We start from the raw sequence: 25,286 nt of genomic DNA on the forward strand, positions 1-25,286 counted from the left end.
CTTATTGTCTATAATGACCCCCTTAAGTCTGTTCCTATTTTACTATGCATAACATTTTCAGTTTTTTTCATTAAAACTTCATATTTTAAGGTATCAGTGGGATAAGGATTAGTTAGTGCAATAGCTTCCTTGATACTATCTCTTCACCTTTTTGGATATCCAGTTTTAAATTCAAGTTCAGGTGAAATATCTAAGTTTGATAGTATCTAGAATGGTGGCTATCAAAAGAACAAGAAGTTTAAGAGTTTGTTCAGAAGAGGCAAAGAGCCAGAAATATGTTTGATGTTGTTGTTTAAGAATGTCAGTGACTGTTCAGAGACAGGTACGCTGCAGGCAAGGTTTTCTATGGTCTTTCCTAACATAGCTCAGTCAACAAACTCATGTTGGAATTGGCAGTATGCCTGCATTTTCTTTGTGCCCTCCATCTTAAATATAAAATATGTAGTTAAGATTTGAAGTAAAGAGTTGTACGGGGACAGAAAGCTAACATGTCCCTGCTGCAGAATTTAACACACCCCTGCAAGAATTTAATGGTACCTAAAAAAAATAATAATAAAAAATATTAAAATTTCCAGTTGGCTCTGTTATTCGAGTCACATTACTGCAGATGAGGAAGAATTGGAAGTTGGAACGTGGAACACTCTAGTGTGCACATGTAAGACTCATCTCTGATTCATTGGCACTGTGTGCTGAGAGGTCACCACATGCATGAGCTGGTAGGTTAGGTGACCTCTGGTGCTCGTGCCTGTGTCAGAGCTGAGGCCTGCGCATCAGCCCAGGAGAAGAGGATTAATGGAAGATGTTGCGCATCTCCGCTGTTAAGCAAGGAGTAGGCGACGCTCAAAGAAGTTAGTATTTGGTAGGTGAGAGGCAGGTGCACCTTACACTTCGTTGGGAACCCTGCAGCCCTGGAGGGGATTCCTGTGAACCCCATTACCATGCAGCTCTCTAGTTTGTAGGAAGATTCTATTTCTGTGTTCATATAGCATTTTCCCTATGAAACCAAGATGAATAAAAATTGATGACGTAATAAAAAATATGCTAAACAATGTTTTCAAAACCACAATACTGCTACAAGCATTATCCCAAATCAGGACCATAAGAAACAAATAACTATGGGGCATGTTTACTAAAGTGCCCTAGAATTTTGCACTTGAGTTAACAGCAAAAGCAATGTACATTAAGGGCCAGATTCTGTATAAGGTGCTTAAAAAATCTGCGTGGTAAACATTTCCGCGTAATAGTATTCTATAAATGGCACCTCGATTTAGGTGCGGTATATAGAAAACGCTTAGTTTCTATCCCAGTGCCTAAAAATACACGCCCCCCCCCCCCCCCCCCCCCATTTACACCAATGAAAACATGGTGTAATTTGGCTTGTTCAGGTTTCTTTATGTATCAATTATTTTAGGGCCACACTGTAATATTTAGGGCATAGGTAGAGGACCCTTTGTTTTGGAAGTTGGTGCTGGCATGATAGATTTGCTCTGGATTCTGAGTGACCTTTTGTTTATAGATTTTATTTTTAAATTACTTTACAATATGTCTCTATTATTGAGATTACCAGAATTTCTTTGTATGGTGAGTTTTGTGGGGAAATGTCCTTGCTCTGCTCTGCATCCATTGTTGGTGGAAGGCTAGGAGGTTCTCTGGATGCGGAATGTATTTGACTTTCAGTACCATAGGTGTGTTGGAGGACCGTGGCTCAATGGGGGCTGAAGAAGAGTGCAGTCTCTTGTACTTTCTTTAGCTCTCAATTGGCTACTGAAGCCTGCACTGCTACCCTCATTGAAGTAATTGGGAGTGAGGTAGACGTGGAGCATGAGGTGGAGTAGGGGCAAAGCATGGGTGTATTAGGTGACTGGTTTTTTTTCTCTTTCAAAAAGTTGGCAACTCTAATGCCCACCCATCCAATTTGTTGGCCCACTCAAAAACTGCCTTCTGGCTACACCACTGTAAGTGCTAGGCACATCCCTGACCTGTCCATGCCCTTCCCACATCCACCCCCACCAATTGTGCACTAAGGTTATAGAATAGTGATTAAGTAGAGTTATGCATGTAACTGTAAATTAGTGCCAAATTTAACAATTGTTACGCATGTAACTGGCAGTATTTTATAATCTGCACATTCAGCTTTGCATGCTAAGCACAAAATTGGGTACAGGACTAGAATTGAGGGAATAGTGCAAAGGATCAGTTGTAACTGTTCAAGGTATATCCAGAATTCTAGCAGTTTCCACGTAGCACTGGGTCTCCAACGCATATTACTTCATGTTGTGATGAGCACTGATGCCACCCACTGAGCTGGTGTTAGGTGAGCTAGCATTAAATGCACAGTTAGCAAATGCTACCTACTGTCCTCTGACTGCACTGGGCAGTCCATGCTCACTCTCCATCCATTACCTGCCCAGTCCCTACCCCCATCCCAAGCTAAGCTTTTAGTGCTGGATATTAAAGCTCTGGCAATTTTAATACACGCTGTGTATTAGTGCTCCTAAAATATATCATTTTTCACATACTGTAAATCATACCCTAGCCAGTTCATACCTCGATGCTGAAGTTGAATAGTGTATATTTATAGTCTCATGGGACCTGAAGCTGAATTAGTTCCATTATTTGTATGCACACACACACACACACACACACGACACTTTCACCAGCAAAATTCGCCCTTTCCTCTCTGAACACACCACCCGAACTCTCGTCCACGCTCTCATTACCTCTCGCCTGGACTACTGCAACTTACTCCTCACCGGCCTCCCACTTAGCCATCTATCCCCCCTTCAGTCTGTTCAGAACTCTGCTGCACGTCTCATATTCCGCCAGAACCGATATACTCATATCACCCCTCTCCTCAGGTCACTTCACTGGCTTCCGATCAGATACCGCATTCAATTCAAGCTTCTCCTTCTTACCTACAAATGCACTCAGTCTGCTGCCCCTCACTACCTCTCTACCCTCATCTCCCCTTACGTTCCCGCCCGTAACCTCCGTTCACAGGATAAATCCCTCCTCTCAGTACCCTTCTCCACCACCGCCAACTCCAGGCTCCGCTCATTCTGCCTCGCCTCACCCTATGCTTGGAACAACCTTCCTGAACCCTTACGCCAAGCCCCCTCCCTGCCCGTCTTCAAGTCTTTGCTTAAAGCCCACCTCTTCAATGCTGCGTTCGGCACCTAACCCTTACCGTTCAGTGAATCCAGACTGCCCCAATTTGACTGCCCCTATCGGACCGACCGTTCACTTGTCTATTAGATTGTAAGCTCTTTGAGAAGGGACTGTCTCTCTTTGTTAAATTGTACAGCGCTGCGTAACCCTAGTAGCGCTCTAGAAATGTTAAGTAGTAGTAGTAAGTAGTAGATGTGCCATATAGAGCTCCCCCCTCCCCAGCCCCATCTATATAGACCCGAACTATCGGGATAAAGAGGTTTCAACCTGGTAGGTGTGAGAGACCACAAGACAAACACTTTATATCCATATTCTAGCACATAGCAGGATTCTGAAAAATGTCCCTTGCAAGTTTCCTTTGACCATATTACCCCTCACTCCTCTCATCTCACCACAAATGTATGCTGCATTATCTCCCCCTTCCAAAAGCATACCATCAAGTTGTATGATTGCTATAATATCATTAAGGGCTCCCTTTATTTATTTATTTTTTTAATCAAGCCGTGCAGCAATGCCAACAGAGCCCTTACAAAGTGAATGGGCGTTGTCAGCGTTACACTACCGGGAGCCACTAGTGTGACTTGATAAAAGATGCCCTTAATGATTTCTTAATATTTTTGATTACTATCTTACCTCATCTGTTCATCTGAGACTAGTATAGCAGTACTATTTTAACTATAAGCTCATCTTTAGGATATCGTGGCCTGGACTGCACACTCTTACAAGTGGGAAAAGCCTGTACTACCCAAGGCAGGACCTAGTGACAGCGATTCCAGAAGACTGGAGGATGCCAGATCCTGAGGTGTTGCACTAAAGGAGCATGCCAACCCTGTTTCGCACACCCATTTTGAGCACCGCAGGGCACATTGGGAAATTTAAAAAAAGTTTGCTGTCATGTAGTGTGTTGTTGTACTTTCATCTAGGACACATATAGGCTCATTTTCAAAAGAGAAAAATGTCCAAAAAAATGACATGTCTGCATTTGGACGTTTTTCTCATAGAAACGTCCAAATCAGTATTTTTGAAACCTCTTTTTAGACGTTTTTCTCTGAAGTCCGTCAGAAGTACATCTAGATCTTAAGGGGACGTGTTCAAGGCGGGGCTTAGACGTCTTTCAGGCATAATGGAACAAAACAAAAACATCTAGGACTAAAACTTAGACATTTTGAGTTAGACCTGTTTTTATAACAAATAGCTGCAGTGGGAATTGAACCCACTTCCCCAGGATCAAAGTCTGCTGCACTAACCACTAGTCTACTCTACTTCACACAAGAGGTGCCCCAAATGACCAGATGACCACTGGAGGGAATCAGGGATCACCTCCCCTTACTCCCCAGTGGTCAGTATCCCCCTTCCACCCCAAAAAATGTGATTTAAAAATATTACTTGCCAGCCTCAGATGTTATACTCAGGTCCATTAGAACAGCATGCAGGTCCATGGAGTATTCTAGTAGTGGTGCAGTGCAATGCAGACAGGTGGACTCGGACTTCTACCTCCCCCTACTTGTTACACTTGAGGAGGAAACTGTGAGCCCTCCAAAACCCACCAGAAACTCATGCCCCCATATTGGTGCTCCCTTCACCTGTAAGGGTTATGGTAGTGGTGTACAGTTGGGGATAGTGGGTTTGGGGGGGCTCAGCAGACAAGGTAAGGGAGCAATGGTGAGATGTGTACATGGGAGCATTTTATAAAGTTCACTGCAGTGCCCCCAAGGATGCCCTAATGCTTTCCTACTACTACTACTACTTAACATTTCTAGAGCGCTACTAGGGTTACGCAGCGCTGTACAGTTTAACAAAGGACAGTCCCTGCTTGAATGAGCTTACAATCTAAAGGACGAAATGTCAAGTTGGGGCAGTCAAGATTTCCTGAATAGAGGTGTAGTGGTTAGGTGCCGAAGGCGACATTGAAGAGGTCCTGGATTCCTTGGATGTCATTTTTCCACTATTCTACCTGATGCCAAGCTTTCAATTTTTTTTTTTTTTAATAACATCTGAGCCTGGTGTCTATTGTTTATCAGTAGATTTGGGCTATGAATTCAGATCTATTGATGAAAAGGAGGTCTCGTTACATATATCTAAATACCAGAGTGCTATTTTTCCATACTTCATAGCAAGAGTGTACATTCCCTAATTACCTGTCCCAATGCAACTGAAGCTGTTACCTTCTCAGTGCATGTAAATGGTTTCATCCCTGTGTGGATTCTCAGATGCCCATGTGAGGCTTTCTTTCCAACCAAAGCTTTTACCACACTTGGGAAATGTAAATGGTTTCACTCCTGTGTGTATTCTCTGGTGCATTGTGAGGTTTACCTTCTGACCAATGCTTTTACCAGACTCTCTACGTGCAAATGGTTTCTCTCCCGTGTGGACTTTCTGATGCACTTTGAGATTTACATTTCAACCAACAATTTAACCACACTTAGAACATGTGAATGGTTTCACTGTATTGTGGATTTTCTTGTATATTTTTTATGTTTTGCATTTGGATGTTTTTTGTTTGAAAATGGACCAAAAAATAAAACATCTAAATCACAAAACATTTTTCCAAACAGCATTTTCAAAAGGAAAAGATAGACAGTTTTGTGAGGGTTTTTTTTTTTTTTTTTTGTAGAAAATGACCTTTCCTTTTCTGATTTTGGATGTTTTACAAAAAATCATCCAAATTCAGACTTAGATGTCATGTCCAAAAATGCCCCTTTTGCATTTGACTTGCCCAAAGTCACAAGGAGCTGCAGTGGGAATCGAAGCCATGTTGCCAGAATCAATACCTGCTGCACTAACCATTAAGCCACTCCTCTATTTTGGATGTTTTGCATTTGGATTTTTTTTTGTTTGAAAATGAACCAAAAAATAAAACGTCCATAGTATTAAAAAAAAAAAAAAAAAAATAGACGTTTTTCTTTTTCAAAAATGACCTTCTTTCCTGTTCTGGATTTGGACATTTTGTGTAAAATGTCGAAATTCAGATTTAGACATCATATCGCAAATGCCCCTCATAGTAACATAGTAAATGACTGCAGATAAAGACCTGAACGGTTCATCCAGTCTGCCCAACAAGATGTTATTAATGTATTTTTTAGATATTTATATATCACTAGTAGGTAGTTTTTACATGATTGTAGTAGATGGTGAGGGTGGAAATGAGTTGGCTTTTAATCTGCTTATTTTGCCTCTTGAGTAAGGTAGCAGTAAAATGTACAATGAGTCTTCATTCTGGTTATTGTATCAAATTGCTGGTGCAGTAGGCATACTCATTTTGCTGGTAAGTTTGTTTACATGTCAGATTATAGATTGTTGTTTAATAGCACCTAAGGCCATTGAGGTTAATGTTGGAAATCGACCACATTATAAATACAGGATTAAATATAGAAAACTTAGGGGTATGTTTACTAAGGTGCATTAGCATTTTTAACGTGCCTTTAAAGTTAAGGCATGCTAAATGCTAACACGCCAATGCATTCCTATGGATGCATTAGCATTTAACCTGTGCTGACCATTAACTCGAGTTAAAAATGCTAACGCACCTATAGCGTGCCTTAGTAAACATACCCCTAGAGTGTTACTCTTTTTAAAGAGTTATAAAACTACTCGTATATCCTCAACTGTTCGTATTCCATACCTCGCTGTAAATGATAGGTCAGTATGTAATAAAGCAGTAGAAATATAAGACTTCTTTTAGGAATCAACCAGGCTTGATTTTTATAGCTGAAACCTGTTTAAAGACCATAAATGATCCGGTACATAAGTATTGCCACACTGGGACAGACCAAAAGTCCATCAAGCCCAGCATCCTGTTTCCAACAGTGGCCAATCCAGGTCACAAGTACCTGGCAAGATCCCAAAATAGTTCAATACATTTTATGCTGCTTGTCCCCAGTGGCATAGCTATGGGTGGGCACAGGCCCACCCATTCTTTCTCAGGCCTACCCAGTCTAGTGGCCCCCCAAAGCACTTCAGTGGTGGTGCCTCAATCTCTCTGTCTCATGGCAGCTGCCCATCTCTCTCTGAACCCCTCTCCCCCGCCCACCTTTGAGCTACAGCGATTTCTTTAAGCAATTTGCATCAACCCTGCAGCCTTCCTTTTACCATGTTCCACCCTTGATAACGTCATTTCCTGTTTCTTCACTGGCAGGGAGTTGGGGACACGGTAGAGGGAAGCCGAAGGAGCTGGCGCAGGTTCCATACTGAAATCGTGGGGGGCAGGGATAGAGGGAGCAAAGGGAAGTTTTTAAAATAACTGTACAGGGGTGGGGGTGGGAAGGGCCCACCCAAAATGGCAGGTCTGGCTACGCTCCTGTTTATCCCAGAAATAAGTAGTTATTTTTCCCTTGATTTATGCATCTTAGGCTATAAATTGTTCATCGGCCATGGTTAAATCATTAGGGAGGTGACTTAGCACAAATATTTTTTAAGGTGCTTCTTCTAATTGATGTCCTGGTCTGGAGATTATAGCATGTGGAATTACAGATCATTTCCTAATGTGCAAGCTAGGATATATTTTGCTTTACCACCACCCACAAAAATGGCTGGACACTTCTGAACCTTTATATGATTTTTATTGCTCAATTTGTTTTTAAAATTTAAAAGTTAGTATTTTATTAGGAGAAGGACCACACTTGGACAACAATTTAGACTTGGGTTGATCTTAGATATACCATGGAAGCTTTAGGTTTAAATTTTGCCACTTCTTGGACCATTCACATAAAAGGCCACCAATTTCATATCGTTCTATGGAATCTCTTCTTAAACTGTATCAAATCAGATATCTACTGGACATTCCTTATTTACTCTAAATGGGGAGCTAATGCACCTAGACCAGGCTTGTCCAACTTTTTTTTGTGTGGGCCACATTTTATATTTTGTAACACACAGAGGGCCAAAACACACACACCATTATATTTGGCAGCATATTTCATCAAATAGTGGAAAGATACGACAGTGCATTGTCCCCTCCCCAGCCTTCACCAGTCTCATTCTCTCTCTTGTAAACCGCACCCTCCCCCTCCCACCAGCCATTACCCATTTCTTTTCCCTTCCTGCTTCCCCATGGCAACTTGGCTCTCTGCAAGCTTTAGCTACACAGTGCCAGAAGTTCAGGTTGGTCTTGTGAGACTTGAAACTGCAAGATCAACTCGGATTTCCGGCACTGCTTGGCTCATGCTTAGACTGCTGAGTCGCAATGGAGAAACAAGAATCCCACTGTATACACCACAAGAATTTGCCAAGCTTTCAAGGGCCAGAATAAAAGCACTTGGTGGGCCGGGCTCTGGCCCACGGGCCATAGGTTGGACAACCCTAACCTAGACAGAAATTGCTCCCAGAGTTTCCTTTTCAAAAGGCAGAAAAAAAAAACATACTGACTGCTTTTGGTCTCTGGTAACGCCTTCTTTTAGACATACCATTCTATGATTCTGTACAAATGTTAAATTATTGAAATAAAATAGTGGAGGAGATGCATATAAATCTCTCTCATTAATATTCATTGAGGATATCCTGAAAACCTGGCTGGGGGCTCGCCCAGGACAGGTTTAGGAAACAGTGCCTTAAACAGTATAGCCCCATTAAAGACGCTGAAGGCTAGGGCTATTCAGCTTGGAGAAGAGACGGCTAAGGGGAGATACTGTATGATAGAAGTCTTTAAAATACTGAGTGTAGTGGAACGGGTAGATGCAATTCACTTGTTTGCTCTTTCCAAAAATACTAGGACCAGGGGGCATGCAATGAAGCTACTAAGTAGTAAATTTAAAACAAATCAGAGAAAATATTTCTTCACTCAATGTGTAATAAAACTCTGTAATTTGTTGCCAGACAATTTTGTAAAAACAGTTAGCTTAGCAAGCTTTAAATCTGATTTGGACCATTTCTTTAAAATAAAGTCCATAAGCAATTAAGATGGTGCTTTGGAAAATACACGATCATTTCTAGGATGAGCAGCATGAAATCTCAGGATAAGTAGTGGCTTCCCCATGTCTTGCTCCATAGCAGACTCTGGACTTTTCCTCCAGGAACATGTCCAAACTTTTTTTTTAAACCCAGATATACTAACCTCTTACCACATCCTCTGGCAACGAGTTCCAGAACTGAATTATTCATTGAATGAAAAAATATTTCCTCCTATTTGTTTTAAAAGTATTTCTATGTAACTTCATTGAATGTCTTCTAATCTTTGTACTTTTTGAAAGAGTAAAAAATTCACTACACGATGTGCTAAAAATCTTAAACTGTACCAAATTGGTGCAAAGTCGCAAATACCCAGGCAAGTAGTTCCACAATCATGGACCTGCAATTGAAAAAGCAGCCGCTCTTGTGTCAGCATAATATATCTTCCCCAGTGACATAACCTCTAAACATTTTGGGCCTGATTCTATATATGGAGCCTAGAAAATCCACACAGAAAACATTTCCACCTCAGCATATTGTATAAGGGACACCTATATTTAGGCACGGTATATAGAATACGCTTAGTTGATATAGAGGGGCATTTTCGAAAGAAATGTTTGTCAGAATTTGGATGTTTTACAAAAACGTCCAAATTCCAAAGCGGGGAGAAGGTCATTTTTGAAAAAGATGGATGTGTATCTTTTGTGTTTAAAAATGCCATGGATATCCCGCAATTTGAACGTTTTGCAATTTGGACGTCTTTGATTTTTGGCCATTTTTGAAAAAAAGACGTCCAAATCTAAAATGTCCAAAGTCAAGCCATTGGGACGTGGGAGGAGCTAGCATTTTTAGTAGACTGCTGTCCTGGCATGCCATTGGGACGAATCGGGCACCCGAGGGGGCACTGCAGTGAACTTAATAAAATGCTCCCAGGTACACAGTTCCCTTACCTTGTGTGCTGAGCCCCCAAAACCAACTACCCCCCAACTGTACACCACTACCTTACAGGTGAAGGGGGCACCTATATGTTGGTACAGTGGGTTTTGGAGGGCTCACAGTTTCCTGCACAAGTGTAACAGGTAGTGGGGGTATGGGCCTGGCTCCACCTGTCTGAAGTGCACTAAACTACTCCAGGGACCTGCATGCTGCTGTCATGGACCTGAGTATGACATCTGAGGCTGGGTAGTAATGTTATTCAACACAATTTTCGGGGGTGGGAGGGGGTTAATCCCTGATTTCCTCCAGTGGTCATTTGGGGCACCTTTTTCTGCCTTATTCGTAGGAAAAACAGGTCTATCTCAAAACATCCAAGTTTTAGTGCTGATGTTTTTGCTTTGTTCCATTATGGCTCAAAGACGTCAAAGTCTTAGGAATGCCCAAGTCCCGCCTTGACCACGACCACGATACGCCCCTTTGAGATTTGGACATCCTTCTGACGGATTTCTGAGAAAGATGTCCAAAATGCAGTTTTGATTATACTGATTTGGATGTTTCTGTGAGATGGACGTCCAAATTCCGATTTCTGGCACTTTTTGGATGTCCATCTCTTTCAAAAATGAGCCTGATAGCGCCTAAAACTAGCACGCCTCTATTTACACCAGTGAAAGCATGGTAAATCCCATGAGTACACCCCTTTTGAACTGAATGCATTAGAATTTAGGTACAGTTCATTACAGAATACACTTAGCGAGTTATGCTCGTAAATTCTAATTATTGCCAATTAATGCTCATTATTGCTTGTTAGGTGCCGTTATCAATGCTGATTATCTTGTTAATTAAATTACATGTGTTGTTATAGAATATGCTTAGATTTAAGCGCAGAATGCTAGGCGTGCTATATGGAATCCAGCAGTTTGTGTCCACAGACCATAATAAACTTGATGGTTAGTGTACTTTGAAAACCTGCAAAAAGTACCAAGGAGCTGTCTCATGAATTGTTTGGTGAATGAGTATCAAAATTTTAAACTGAATTCAGCTACTTACAGGCAACCAGTGCTATTGCTTCAAGATGGGGGGTGTCTCAAGCATATACCTAGATGCCCCAGTAACTAACCATGCACCTGCATTCTGTATGACCTGTAGCATCTTATAACAAGAGGCTGATACCCCCATGTCCCCAGATTCAAAGCATTATAATAATCCACCTTACTAAGCACTAAACTTTGTATCACAATCCATATACTGTTAAAATCGCTTTCGCACTGCAGCTCCTTGTGACTCTGGACAAGTCACTTAACCCTCCATTGCCCCTGGTACAAAAATAAGTACCTGAATATATGTTAACCGCTTTGAATGTAGTTGCAAAAACCTCAGAAAGGCAATATATCAAGTCCCATTTCCCTTTCCCTTCAACTTGCTCAACAAATACCACTGGTAAAAAGATGCCTTATTTGCTCCTGCATACACAAAGTGGAAACTAACACAACATCTAAACTCGTCACATATTTCCTTACCAGATAAAACAGTATCACCCAGTGTTTCAGGATCTCTTTGTCTACCCACTAACATAAGCTCTGTTTTATCCATGTTTAACGCAAGCGGATTCATTCTCTGTGTCTCTCATCCATCCAGAAATCTCATAGATTTGTTGTACATATTCACTCGATTGCTCTCTTGGGGGGGGGGGGGGGGAGGAAACCTTGAATATCATAGGCATAAAGTCTATATGCCACTCCCAACCTCCTAAAGATCCCCCACTGGGGCCATATAGATATTGAATAGGAGGGCAGATTATCTAGAAGAACAAGACATTCTCCATGAATCTTAGGTGGGATTTCAGAAAGGCTTCAGCATGGAAACCTTATTAGACATATCTCAAAAAGGAAATTATTATCAGAGTTATTAAACTGCTGAATAGTTTAAGAATATCTGAAAGAGTATTCTTTTGGTTTCAAGTTTTGATTTGAAATGGAGAACATAACCGGGTGAAATTGGAAGATAAAATGTAGTGTACCACAAGGTTTGCTCTGATACCAATCCTTTTTAATATTTCAAATGTATTCCTTTGGCCAACAACTGTCTCTGTTAGGAATCAATTTCTACACATATATTCAGATGACCACTAATTGGGCTGATATACTATGGGGCTCATTTTCGAAAGGAAAAACATTTTAGTTCCAATATTTTTATTGTGTTTTATAAATAATAACAAATGGCTAAAATAAAGCAATTAGCCAGCTTAACAAGTTAACAGTAACAAGCATCAGCATACATGTTCAAGTTAGGGCGTCAGGGATTATTTCAATAACAGATCATAATCATAAGTCACAGGAGTAATACATAATTTCAATTCTGACAAAGGTTATTACGTAGTGGGTTTAGTAAAGGAGACCATATTTTGTTGTACTTAACAAGTAAGTAATGTTTTTCAGCCGCAGCATATTCATATTTAGCTAAAATACACACAGAATTCCACCATGATAAATAAGTTACTTTGTCAAGATCTTTCCAACAAAAGAAAAGTGTTCTAAGGGCTTGATGTAACATTAAATCCAGTAATTGTGCTTGATATTTGTCTATTGATGATTGTAACATTAGTGATCCACATATAACTATATTATATGATAAAACATCTTGAATATTCAAGGTGGAAGATATTGTGTCCCATACAGAATTCCAATATTCTTGAATATATGGGCAAGAATAGATATGTTTAAGATTTCCAACATCTTTTTCACAGGTCCAGCATTTATTCACACTGTTTTTTGGTTTTATTGTGTTCAATTTGGCAAGTTTAGCAGGAGTCCATAGGGCTCTGTGTGCTAAGTAGAACATAGATTGTGAAATGGACACTGATTTGGTGGTATGAGTAATTTAAAAATGTAAAAAATTAGCATTTGGATGAAACTCTTCGCAAACCATCCAAATCAGTATTTTTTAAACCTGTTTTGCATCTATGCAATTTGTCTGCTGTGTATCCAAATTACAAGGAGGTGTGTTGATGGCGTTTTGAAGGCAGGATTAGGGTGGACTTAGGGCGAGCCTAACACTTGAATGTTTTAAAGCTATAATGGAACAAAACCACAATGTCCAGGGCAAAAATCTAAATGCTTTGGTCTAGACCTGTTTTTTTAGAATGAATAAGGCAGAAAAAGGTGACCTAAATAACCAGATGACCACTGGAGGGAATCAGGGATGACTCCCCGTTACTCCCCCAGTGGTCACCGACTCCCTCACGCCCCCCAAAAATGTGAATAAAAATAGCACTTACCAGCCTCTGACAGCCTCAGATCTTATTTCTCTTATAAATTTTATAGATCTTATCACCAGAAACCCACTGTACCCACATATAGGTGCCCCCTTCACCCATAAGGGCTAGTATAGTGGTATACAGTTGGGGGAAGTGGTTTTTGCAGGGCTCAGCAGATGAGATAAGGAGGCAACAGTGAGATGTGTACCTGGGACCATTTATATGCAGTCCACAGCAGTGCCACCCTAGGGTGCCCCATTACTCTCCTTGGATATCTGGGGGTCCAGGCTACTAAAATTGCTGCCCCCCTCCTACATCCCAATGGCTTGACTTTCTATAATTTTCACTTGTGCATTTTTTTTTAATGACTTGGAAAGATAACTGCACAGAGCCCAAAAACATGTTACAAATGGTATTATCTGAGGAAAAAAAATGTTTTGCAGTTTTGAAAATGGTCATGTTTTCTATTCGAATTTGGGATGTTTAGCGCAAAACATCCAAAATCCGACTTGGACGTCATATCGAAAAATCTCTTCCACATATCATTCAACAGTGTTTTGAAAAGGTTGATTATTGGATCAGTTCTCCTTATCTGAGAAAAAAATCTTAAGATACCAAGTATTTTGGCTGGATGCTTCAACTAGGACCCCTTGTAGTGATAGGCTTATAGTTAAAGGTAATAAATTTCTGAGGATCTCATTTTAGACCCAACCTTACTCTGGAAAAATGTATCTTTCTGGCAAAAAAGCCTTTTACAAACTATGGCAACTTTAGACACATTAGGAGAAGCAAGTGTATTTTATACATGATGAATTTAAAATTGCTGTTCAGATGCTATTATTGCCTGAATGAAATTATTGCTACCTGTTATTTTTTTATTGGATGGTCTGATTAAATTACAAAAGGCATTTTCGAACAATGCAAAATCTGGTTGCAAGATTTAGGAGCCTGTTTACAAAGGCGCCCTAGCGTTTTAGTGTGTGCTAACCATGTAGATGCCAATAGGAATATTATAGGCATCTACATGGTTAGTGCATGCTAAAAACGCTAGTGTGCCTTACAGGGCCCTTAATTTGTAAATCTAAAATGCCTGAGTGACACCCTTATTAATCAAACTACATTAGCTTCCAGACCAGGCTTAAATTATCTATGAATTAGTGTCTGGCTATGTCAGCCATCTTGTGATATTTTTTCCCTACTTTTTAAAAGGATTTTATGTAATAATGAACAATTGCCACATTGTAGGCACGCTATCTTTTTAGCGTGCAATAAAAAATAGCACATGCTAATGACAGACACTCATTATATTCCTATGGGTGTCTCTAGTGTTAGCTAAATAGTTTGTCTACAGCACAGTTTAGTAAACGGGGCCCAAAATTGGCTCTGTTTTTACTTATCAAGCCACATTAATTCTTTATCTTCATTTCTGTAAGTTATTAAAAACATTTGTGAAATGTTTAAGTAAACTTGTGTATTATTCCTAGCAACTGAGTCTGTGTTGAGCCATTTCTTGGTAATCTAAAAAATATGTGTGTAAATTGCATGAAGCAGGAGGATCCCCCATGAGAAGTACTGGCTGAGCCCTTTGGACTGGTGGTGAACTGTGCAAAGCAAGGAAGCTGGCTGGGGTAAGAAGGCCCTAGAGTGTCAGGTATAAGAACTGTGTGTTACAAGGAAGGACTGGGTGTCCAGGTTACAAGGAAGGACTGGGTGTCCAGGTGCTTAAGCTGGAAGATTGAACTGAGTAGGAAGAAATGTTTAAGCTGGAAGAACTGTTGAAGCTTGTAAAAGTGTTTTAAGCTGGAAGAAGTGTGCCCCAGGAAGCGGGAATAAAAGATTTGTATGAGAAAAATCCTGTTGATGAGACCTGACTATGTTTGCCTTTTTGAGAACAGGTCACCCCGAGTAGAAAGGGGTAGTAGACTAATTTGCATAAAATCTGCATACTGACAACCAGCTCTCCCTGAGTGAAAGAGGGACCTGGTATCCTGAGGTGGGAGCTTCATCTACACAATAGCCTCATCTTCACAATATTCAGTGTAGGTCACTAGAAATGACCCAGCAATGAATATCTGGTCTCACTGCCAACAGTGGGAGTTAGCCGGGCTGCCTTCTGCGGTCTGAATATCGGCCCCAGTACCTGTCCCTAAACACACATCCTCAGCAATTGAACTCCTGGCATGCAAAATTACCAACAAAACACTATCTGAGCAACTATGCATCACATTATTCTACCGCCCTCCAGGAAGCTGGACAAATGCCCAAGTCGATTTCACAGACTATGTATCAAACATCTGCATCAGTCATCCAAATACTGCACCTTGAAAAACAAAATGACACAAACACCAGAACAGTAATGAAATTCTTAAACCAATGGAACCTCACAACAGCACAAGGAGTGTCATCGCACACAAAAGGATACCAATTAGATATACTGGCCCTCAGATTCTCAATGAGTAACAACCACATATTAACAAACCACACCTGGGAAGCGGTACCATGGTCAGACCACAGCTAGCTCACTTTCACACTACAATGGAAAGAACGTGGCAAGAAAAGAGCCAAGAACCCAACACACATTCACAACCAGAGGAAAAGTAGACAACCACACATTCTGGACAACAATAAATGAACTCAAAAGACATACCACCTGAGGATAAACACGTCGTGAGAAACTGGGATGAAACAAGTGAAAACACACTAAACAAAATAGCACCACTCAAAAACAAAAATCGCAAGACAACCACGTCCGTAGTTTAATGACAGATTACTACACACGAAGAAACTCTGTACGAAACTCAAAAGAGCATGGGCCAAAAACAAAACAGATGCAAACAAAACCATATGGAGAAAAGCCATAAGAACATACACAAACAGCATAAAGAAAGTGAAAGCAGAACACTACAGTACATGTACGAATCTCAACCAGACCAATACAAACAACAATATTCGAATTCATGAACACGGAAAACCCAGAACAAACTGGCAACAACTGAAACACCACCAACTGCAGACGAGCTTGCATAATACTTCAAAAACAAAATAAACACAAGATCAAACCTTTATAAAACCACAAATAAACATCACAGACTACCTGCAGGACTGCATAACACATGACAACCACACCATAGCAGACAGAATATGGACCACATTCAAAACACCCCAACTAGACACAGTAAAGACACTATTGACAAACTATGCACATGCATTCTGCCTATTTGACAAATGCCCCAACTACATGATGAGAAACCCACCAGACTGGTTCATCGAATACCTCACAAAACATATCACATACATGTTTGAAAGAGGTCAATTTCCAACAGACAAAGGCGACATAGTACTCGCACCCATCCCCAAAAACACTACCAGCAAGATTAGTGATATCACAAATTATAGACCAGTAGCCTCAATACCATTACTGACCAAAATGATAGAAGGTCTGGTAACACAGCAACTAACTGAATATTTACAAAATTCTCAATTCTTCATAAATCCCAATCAGGTTTCAGACCAAAACACAGCACTGAGAAGGTCATAACCACTCTGATAATGAAATTCAGAAACATAATATGCCAAGGCAAAAAAGTATTACTACTACAATTCGACATGTCAAGTGTGTTCAACCTAGTAGACCACAACACATTAATGACACTACTTGACTACATAGGAATCATTGGTGCAGTGACAACATGGTTCAATGGCTTCCTAAAGACCAGATCCTACATTGTAAAAATATTCCACCAGACATCATTCTCATGGATCTCTGAGTGCGGGGTACCACAGGGATCACCAATATCATCAATACTGTTCAATGTAATGATGGCGCCACTCGGAAAAAAACTGGGATTAATGGGTTTCAATCCATTTATATATGCAGACGACATCACCATCTTCATACCTTTTTAAAACAATATCACAAACATAAAGGACAAAATAAAAAAAAAAAAAAGGATTGGACCTCGTAGAAGAATGGGCAACAACTTTCAAATTCAAACTGAACAAAGACAAAACCAAATTTCTAGTGCTATCCAGCCCACACAACCCCACATCCTACCAAAAATTCACAATCAACCAACAAACATATCACATTGAAACAGAACTTAAAATACTAGGAATCATTCTCAACAAACATCTAACACTGGCCAATCAAATATCAGCAGTAACATCAAAATGCTTCAGAATAGTATGGAAACTGAGAATAATAGGAGACTATTTCCCTAGACAATCTTTCCAGATAGTGGTCCAATCAATGATACTATTGCCACTAGACTACTGCAATGCAGCATATGTAGGATGCAAAGAAAAAACACTAAAATAGCTGCAAATGGTCCAAAACACAGTAGCAAGACTGGTTTTCAAGAAATCAAAATATGAAAGGGCAACCCCACTCCTTGAAACACTATATTGGCTACCAGTCAAGGCAAGCATGTTTTTCAAAGCGAGCACCCTAATCTTCAAGAAACTATTTGTAGTGGCACCCAAATATATGCGTAACATGATTGAACTATCCTCAAGAAATGCCAGCCCAGTAAACAGAAACTACCTACTCCTACATCTACCTAACTGCAAAAACACCATCTACAAAACTACGCAGCAAGATTCAACTACCAGGGTTCCAAATGGAAGAACTCGATACCAAAAACCATAAGAAGCATCACAAATCTCTTCCAATTCAAAAAAAATAAATGAAAACCCTACCTCTTCAAATATTCTACAGCTAATCACAAAGATATCATCGCCTTCCTTTCAAATCTACCTCTTCAAAAACTGTATGAATAAACATCACCAAAATTCTACAACTGAACACAAAAGCTACCACTACCTTTTTCCTCTTCAAACCTATCTCTTCAAAAACTCCATGAATAACCACATGAACTATAGATTCCCTCTACACATTGTACAACACTATTGTAACTCCACCAAAATGGAAATTGTAAGCCACTTTGAACTGAAATTTGTTTTCGGAAAATAGTGGTATACAAGAATGCATAATAAAATAAAAAATAAGTTTTTATTGTCACTCATATATTTTACATTGGCAATGCTTTCTGAAATTATTACTATTCTGAAATAGGAAATGCAATATGTTAATTTATTACACTTTGTTTGTTTTTTAGTGAATAATCCTATCCCTTCCAACCTGAAATCAGAAGCAAAAAAAGCAGCTAAAATATTAAAAGAATTTACTGAGATAAGCTCTAGAAATGGACCCGATAAAATCATACCTGGTAGGTGATCTTTTCAATACTAACAACTTCTTTGACTCTTTAAATCTATTCACATGGGTTGCACAGCAGCTTTGCCACTTCTATTGTTATGCTATTCACATATTCATTCTGTTTTGCACTGATTACTGCAATGCTGTCTACTGTGGTATTACCTCTTCTCAACTGTGTTGACTCCAAACTCTTCAAAACTCGACCATCCATCATGCATTGGAACCTATCTTAGATTAAGGTGGTCTGTATTGCTCATAAATCGCTGCCCTTTAGGTGCTCCATCCTATCTTTCATCCCTAGCAATCCTTTACACACATGCCTGGCTGCGCATTGTGATCCCTCAAAGAATATTGGTTAATTATCCCATCTCCTAAATTGGCCTGTCTTGAGTCAACACATAATTCAGAATTTTTCTTCTTACCCTTATTCCTCTGGAATAATTTGCCATCTCCTCATCCATTCAGGACTTTTGTTTCCTAAGTTTAAAGTTCTTTTAAAATCCCACTACTTTTGCTTTTGGAGTTCTAGAACCGTAGGGTTTGGTTGTCCTGCAATCTAATGCATCCTTGGGTTGTGGCTTGTGTGTTAACTTTTTCCTGTCCTAAATTGAGTTCTTTTCTGTTAACACTTTATTTTATTTTTTTTTAATTATAAACTGCCATGACCTGTACCCAGAAATGGTGGTATATTACATTGTTTTAATAAATATAAACCCAGATATGCTAACCACTATTACCATATCCTCCAGCAATGTATTCTAGTGTTTAAGTATTTGTTGGGTGAACAAATATTTCCTCCTACTCTTTTTAAAAGTATTGCCATGTAACTTCATTGAGTGTCCTCTAGTCTTTGTATGTTTTGAAAGAGTAAAAGATTGATTAGCGTTTACCAGTTCAGGATTTTGTAGACTTCTATTCTATCCCCCCTCAGCCATCTCTTTTTCAAGCTGAAGAGCCCTGACCTCTTAAGCCTTTCCTCATATGAGAGGGGTTCCACCCCTTTTATCATTTTGGTTGCCTTTCTTTGAACCTTTTCTAATCTTTTTTTGAGATATGGCAATCAGAATTGCACACAAAACTCAAGGTGAGGTCGCACCATGGAACAATATAGAGGCATTATAATAATCTTTGTCTTACTTTCTATCGTTTTCCTATCCGTTTGCCTTTTTGGGTGCCATAGCACACTGAGCGAAAGATTTTAATATATTGTCCACAATGACACCTAGATATTTTTCTTGTGTACTGACCCCTAAGGTGGGACCTAGCATTGGGTAACTATAATTTGGATTATTCTTCCCAGTGTTCATCACTTTTTGCATTTGTTCACATTAAATTTCATCTGCCATTTGGATGCCTAGCCTTTCAATTTTCTAATAATTCCAATTTCCTGTAATTTTTCAGTCCACATGCGCTTTAACAACTTTGAATAGTTTTAATCACCTTATTCATCATTCCCATTTCCTGATCATTGCTAAATATGTTAAATAGCACCGGTCCCAGTACAGATCCCTGGGGCACTCCAATATTCACCTTCTTCCACTGATAGACATGGCTATTTAGCCTTATCCTCTGTTTTCTATCCATTAACCAGTTCCTAATTCACAACAGAACCGCTCCTATCCCATTGCTTTTTAATTTTCTCATGAGGGACTTTGTCAAAAGCTTGATTTAAAAATAAACTAATAAATATTACTAACAATAGCTCTGCAGGTTCACTTTTCAATTCTATCAGTACTCTGGAATGTGTACCATCCAATCCAGGTTATTTTGCTACTGTTCAATTTGTCAAATTGTTCTATTACATATTCCAGGTTTAAAGTCATCAGCATTGAATACCGTTTCTGGCACTATCTCTCCCACATCTTCCGCGGTGAAAACCGAAGCAAAGAATTAATTTAATTTTTCCGCTATTACCTTGTCTTCCCTGAGTGCTCCTTTTACCCCTTGGTCATCTAGTGGTCCAACTGATTATTTTGCAGGCTTCTTGCTTCTATTATACCTGACGTTTTCACTATGTGTTTTTGTCTCCAATCTTTTCAAAGTCTCTTTGGTTTCTTTATCAGTGCTTTGTATTTGATTTGCCATTCCTTATGCTGTTTCCTATTATTTTCAGTCAGATTCTACCATTTTCAGAAGGACTTTCTTTTAACTCTAATAGCTTCCTTCATCTCACTTTTTAATAATGCCAGCTGTCCTTTAGCCTTTCGTTCTCCTTTTTTGATTCATGGAATACATCTGGTTTGGGCTTCCAGGAAGGTATACTTGAATAGCATCCACAATTTTTGACCTTTGCAGCTGCTTCTCTTTTTTGACCATTCTCCTCATTCCATCCTACTCTCCCTTTTGAAAGCCAAATGCCAACACATTGGATTTCCTGTATGTACTCACTCCAGAGACCATATCAAATCGAATCCCAATAGTGGCATCTTGTAATTTATCTGCTGCCACATTTTGACTGAACTATCATAATGACAGCTGGGAAGCCCAAGAACTAGGAACTATATCAGCACTAATGACAGAAGAACAATTCTAAAACTGTCTAGTGAAAGAAGCAGCGTAACATTCGAAAAGTGGTTCTAGTGACATGCTTTAGAAGCAGTCGCAAGTTTATATCTTTCCTATCTGCATATTTTTTAGTTCTTTGTGGTTTTACATTATTATAATATTATACACCACTGTGATCTTTTCACTGTAAAAAGCCAAGCGGTACAGTACATTTAATAAACTTAACGTGGTTTGGTGACTGCTAGCTAAGCATTCCAAGGTTCCTCATGTCTCTGAAAATTTTAAGTCTTGATTCTATGAAAAAGCTATTTAGAAGAAGCAAAAAGGACAACAAATTAACACAAGTTCAATTTTTTCACATTTGAATGCCAATTAACCATTAGATGACAAAAAAATCTCTCTATATAAAACGCACCTCCAACGTTCGAATGAAGCCTCTGTTAGCCAAAAGTGAAGGGGGTGAGATCGCATTGTGTCTGCCCCGCCCACGCGTCAAACGTGATGACGTCAAGGGCGGAGCAATGACACTCATCCAATCGCAACGCTCGGCAGCGAAGCGTCAGGGAAGGAGGCGGAGCTCTCAACGTCTAGCCTTCCCTTCGCTGTGTTCCGCCTTCTTCTGACGTCAAGGATGACGTCAAAAGAAGGCGGACCACAGCGAAGGGAAACCTAGACGTCGGGAGCACCGCCTCCTTCCCTGACGCTTCGCTGCCGGAACCGCCACGGAGGTACATTTAAAAACAAGAAAAAAAAATAAAAACCATGTTGGGGGGAGCGAAGAGGGTGGCCACAAAAGAAAAACAATGGGAGCGGGAGGGCAGGGGAGAAACGACACCATGGATGCGAAGGGGGGGGGGGAAGAAGAGGGCGGCCCAGGCTGGCACATGGGAGAGAGAGGAGCATGGATGCAAGGGGGGGTCATGGAAGGGAGACAGGGGACTTGCTGGAAAAGGATGAATGGAGGCGGCAGGGGACAGAGGAGCATGGATGGGCATGGATTGGGAGGGCAGGGCTCAGGGAGAGAGGGCAATTGCTGGAAAGGGATGAATGGAGGGGGCAGGGGACAGAGGAGCATAGATGGCCATGGATTGGTAGGGCAGGACTCAGGGAGAGAGGGAAATTGCTGGATAGGGATGAATAGAGGGGACAGATGGGCATGGATGGATATGGATTGCAGGGCAGGCCTCAGGGAGACAGGGCAATTGCTGGATAGGGAAAAATGGAGGGGCCAGGTGACAGATGAGCATGGATGGGCATGGATTGGAAGGGCAGGACTCAGGGAGACGGGAATTGCTGAATAGGGATGAATGGAGGGGACAGATGGCCATGGATGGATATGGATTGCAGGGCAGGCCTCAGGCAGAGAGGGGAAATGCTGGATAGGGAAAAATGGAGGGGCCAGGTGACAGATGAGCATGGATGGGCATGGATTGGAAGGGCAGGACTCAGGGAGAGGGGAATTGCTGGATAGGGATGAATGGAGGGCACAGATGGGCATGGATGCATATGGATTGCAGGGCAGGCCTCAGGCAGAGAGGGGAATTGCTGGATAGGGATGAATGGAGGGGCCAGGTGAAAGAGGAGCATGGATTGGAAGGGCAGGACTCAGGGAGAGGGGAATTGCTGGATAGGGATGAATGGAGGGGACAGATGGCCATGGATGGATATGGATTGCAGGGCAGGCCTCAGGCAGAGAGGGGAAATGCTGGATAGGGAAAAATGCAGGGGCCAGGTGACAAAGGAGCATGGATGGGCATGGATTGGAAGGGCAGGACTCATGGAGAGGGGAATTGCTGGGTAGGGATGAATGGAGGGGACAGATGGCCATGGATGCATATGGATTGCAGGGCAGGCCTCAGGGAGACAGCGGAATTGCTGGATAGGGATGAATGGAGGGGCCAGGTGACAGAGGAGCATGGATTGGACTCTCACTTTCACTCTGACTCTCAAACACTCACTCTCACATACACTCTCCAAAACACACACACTCCGAGGAAAACCTTGCTAGCGCCCGTTTCATTTGTGTCAGAAACGGGCCTTTTTTACTAGTAATAAATAAAATACTCACCTGCTAATATCAAGGCTGCCCCAGTGTTAAAGTCTAAGACAGAATCCTTAACAAAATTGATATCAAACGCCAAGAGATTTTAGAATAGTACAAGTAAGTTGCAAATGATAAATTTTGAACAACATGTGATACCTGGTCAAAATAGCCCAGTCAACAAAAGCCCCAACAAAAAGGCTCAAACACAAAATAGCCCCGACCAAAAAAAAAACCCAGACAAAAAAGCCAGTGACAAAATAGCCCCCAGCAAATCAGCCCCTGACAAAAGGGCCTGCCCACAATTTGGCCCTCACTAAAGAGCCCACCCTCAAGTATTTTACCTGCTCTTGCTGCTGCGATTTGTGTGTCTTTCTGAGTCCTGCTGCTATTTTGAGCTGAGGTATGTCTACCCTTTGCCCTGGAAGTGTTCCATCTGTTGTGTTCCACCTTATCTGATGCAACTTCCTATGTCCATGTAGGCAGGACACAACAGAGAATGCTTTCAGGGCCAGCCAAAACAGCTTGTTGTTTCTGCCAGTGGACTACAGGAACATTGGAGGATTACCAGGGGAGGAAGGCGGGAGAGATACTGGGCCACAGAGGGTAGGCAATAGGAAAAGGGAGACATGTTGAACTATGTTAGGAGGTGGAAATAGAGGGGGAGAAGAGATGCTCAACCCTCAGAGGGAAGGAGACAGTTTTTAATATACTTATTTATGTGAAGGGCTATGGCTATTTTGTCACAGGGGCTATTTGTCAAGGGATATTTTGTTAGAACATAACATAAGAGTAGCCATACTGGGTCAGACCAGTGGTCCATCTAGCCCAGTATCCTGTTTTCCAAACAGTGGGAAGGGAAATGGGATTTGATATACCATCTTTCAGAGGTTTTTGCAACTACATTCAAAGCGGTTTACATATATGCAGGTACTTATTTTGTACCAGGGACAGTGGAGGGTTAAGTGACTTGCCCAGAGTCACAAGGAGCTGCAGTGGGAATCAAACTCAGTTCCCCAGGATCAAAGTCCACTGCACTAACCACTAGGCTACTCCTCCATTACAGTGGCCATATCAGGTCACAAGTACCTGGCAGAAACCCAAATCGTGGCAATACTCCATACTACAAATCCCAGGTCAAGCAGTTGCTTCCCATATCTTTCTCAATAGCAGACTATGGACTTTTCCTCTAGGACTTTGTCCAAACCTTTTTTAAATCCAGATACACTAACCGCTGTTACCACTTCCTCCAGCAAAGAGTTCAAGAGCTTAACTATTCATTGAGTGAAAAAATATTTCCTCATATTTGGTATTTCCATGTAACTTCCTGGATTGTCCCCTAGTCTTTGTACTTTGGAACGAGTAAAAAATTGATTTATTTCTACTCGTTCTACACCACTCAGGATTTTGTAGACTTCAATCATATCTCCCCTCATCCATCTCTTTTCCAAGCTGAAGAGCCCTAATCTCTTCAGCCTTTCCTCATACAAGAGGAGTTCCATTCCCTTTATCATTTTAGTCGCTCTTCTTTGAATCTTTTCTAATTCTGCTATATCTTTTTTTGAGATATGGTGGCCAGAACTGAACGCAATACTCAAGGTGTTATGGGGCTATTTTGTCAGGAGTTATTTTGTCAAGGGCTATTTTGTTAAAAGCCATTTTGTCAATGAATATTTTGTTATAAGACTATTTTGTCCAGACTGTTAGGTCGGGTGCTGTTTTACTTCATTTAGGTTGTGACACAATAGCAGGGGCAGATTAATGAGGAACAGATGAGCATGAATGAACAGCCAAAAGAGTGGTGCTTTTATTATTGTGACTTGGTGAACTGATGAATTTTGTTCACATTCTGAGTGTCCCTGGCTTATTTAAATATTTACAGATGAAATGCCCCCTTTCCGGCGCTTCCTTGTGTCCGAGGTCCGAGCGGGCGGTGAGCCTCCTCGATGGGCAGACTCCTTCGGAACCTTTACTTAGGTGATACTCGGTGCCTCCACCTGGGAAAATGAAGTGGTTAGTGGGTTTGGAGACATTCTTATCCTCCCAGGTATTCAGTCTTGAGTTCAAACCCCCTGTGGGATGCAAGCTGGCAGTTAATTGAAAGCCCCAGAGGGCCATTGGTTCCCGAAGTGCTTTCCAAGATTAAATCACTCCATAGTCCGGAAGTTCAAATGAAAAATAACTGGAACTTTTGTTTAATTCAACAACTGGCAACTCAGTTCAAAAAGTAGATAATAGTCTAACATAGTCAAGTGAAATCATCTTGTCCTTCGCAAGATTAT

The 25,286-nt window shown here is 40.9% G+C and overlaps 1 protein-coding gene across 2 annotated transcripts in view; it reads left to right on the top strand.

Annotated features, from left to right (window-relative positions):
• SH3YL1 (SH3 and SYLF domain containing 1) overlaps positions 1-25,286 on the top strand; it is a 116,782-nt gene that overhangs the window by 16,087 nt on the left and 75,409 nt on the right. For both annotated transcript variants that reach the window (XM_030198930.1, XM_030198931.1), the window contains exon 2: positions 18,358-18,468. In XM_030198930.1, coding sequence (XP_030054790.1) covers positions 18,358-18,468 — 111 coding nt within the window. The remainder of the gene's footprint in view (positions 1-18,357; positions 18,469-25,286) is intronic.

Source organism: Microcaecilia unicolor, chromosome 3 (genome assembly GCF_901765095.1).
Source record: "Microcaecilia unicolor chromosome 3, aMicUni1.1, whole genome shotgun sequence".
Lineage (NCBI taxonomy): Eukaryota > Metazoa > Chordata > Amphibia > Gymnophiona > Siphonopidae > Microcaecilia > Microcaecilia unicolor.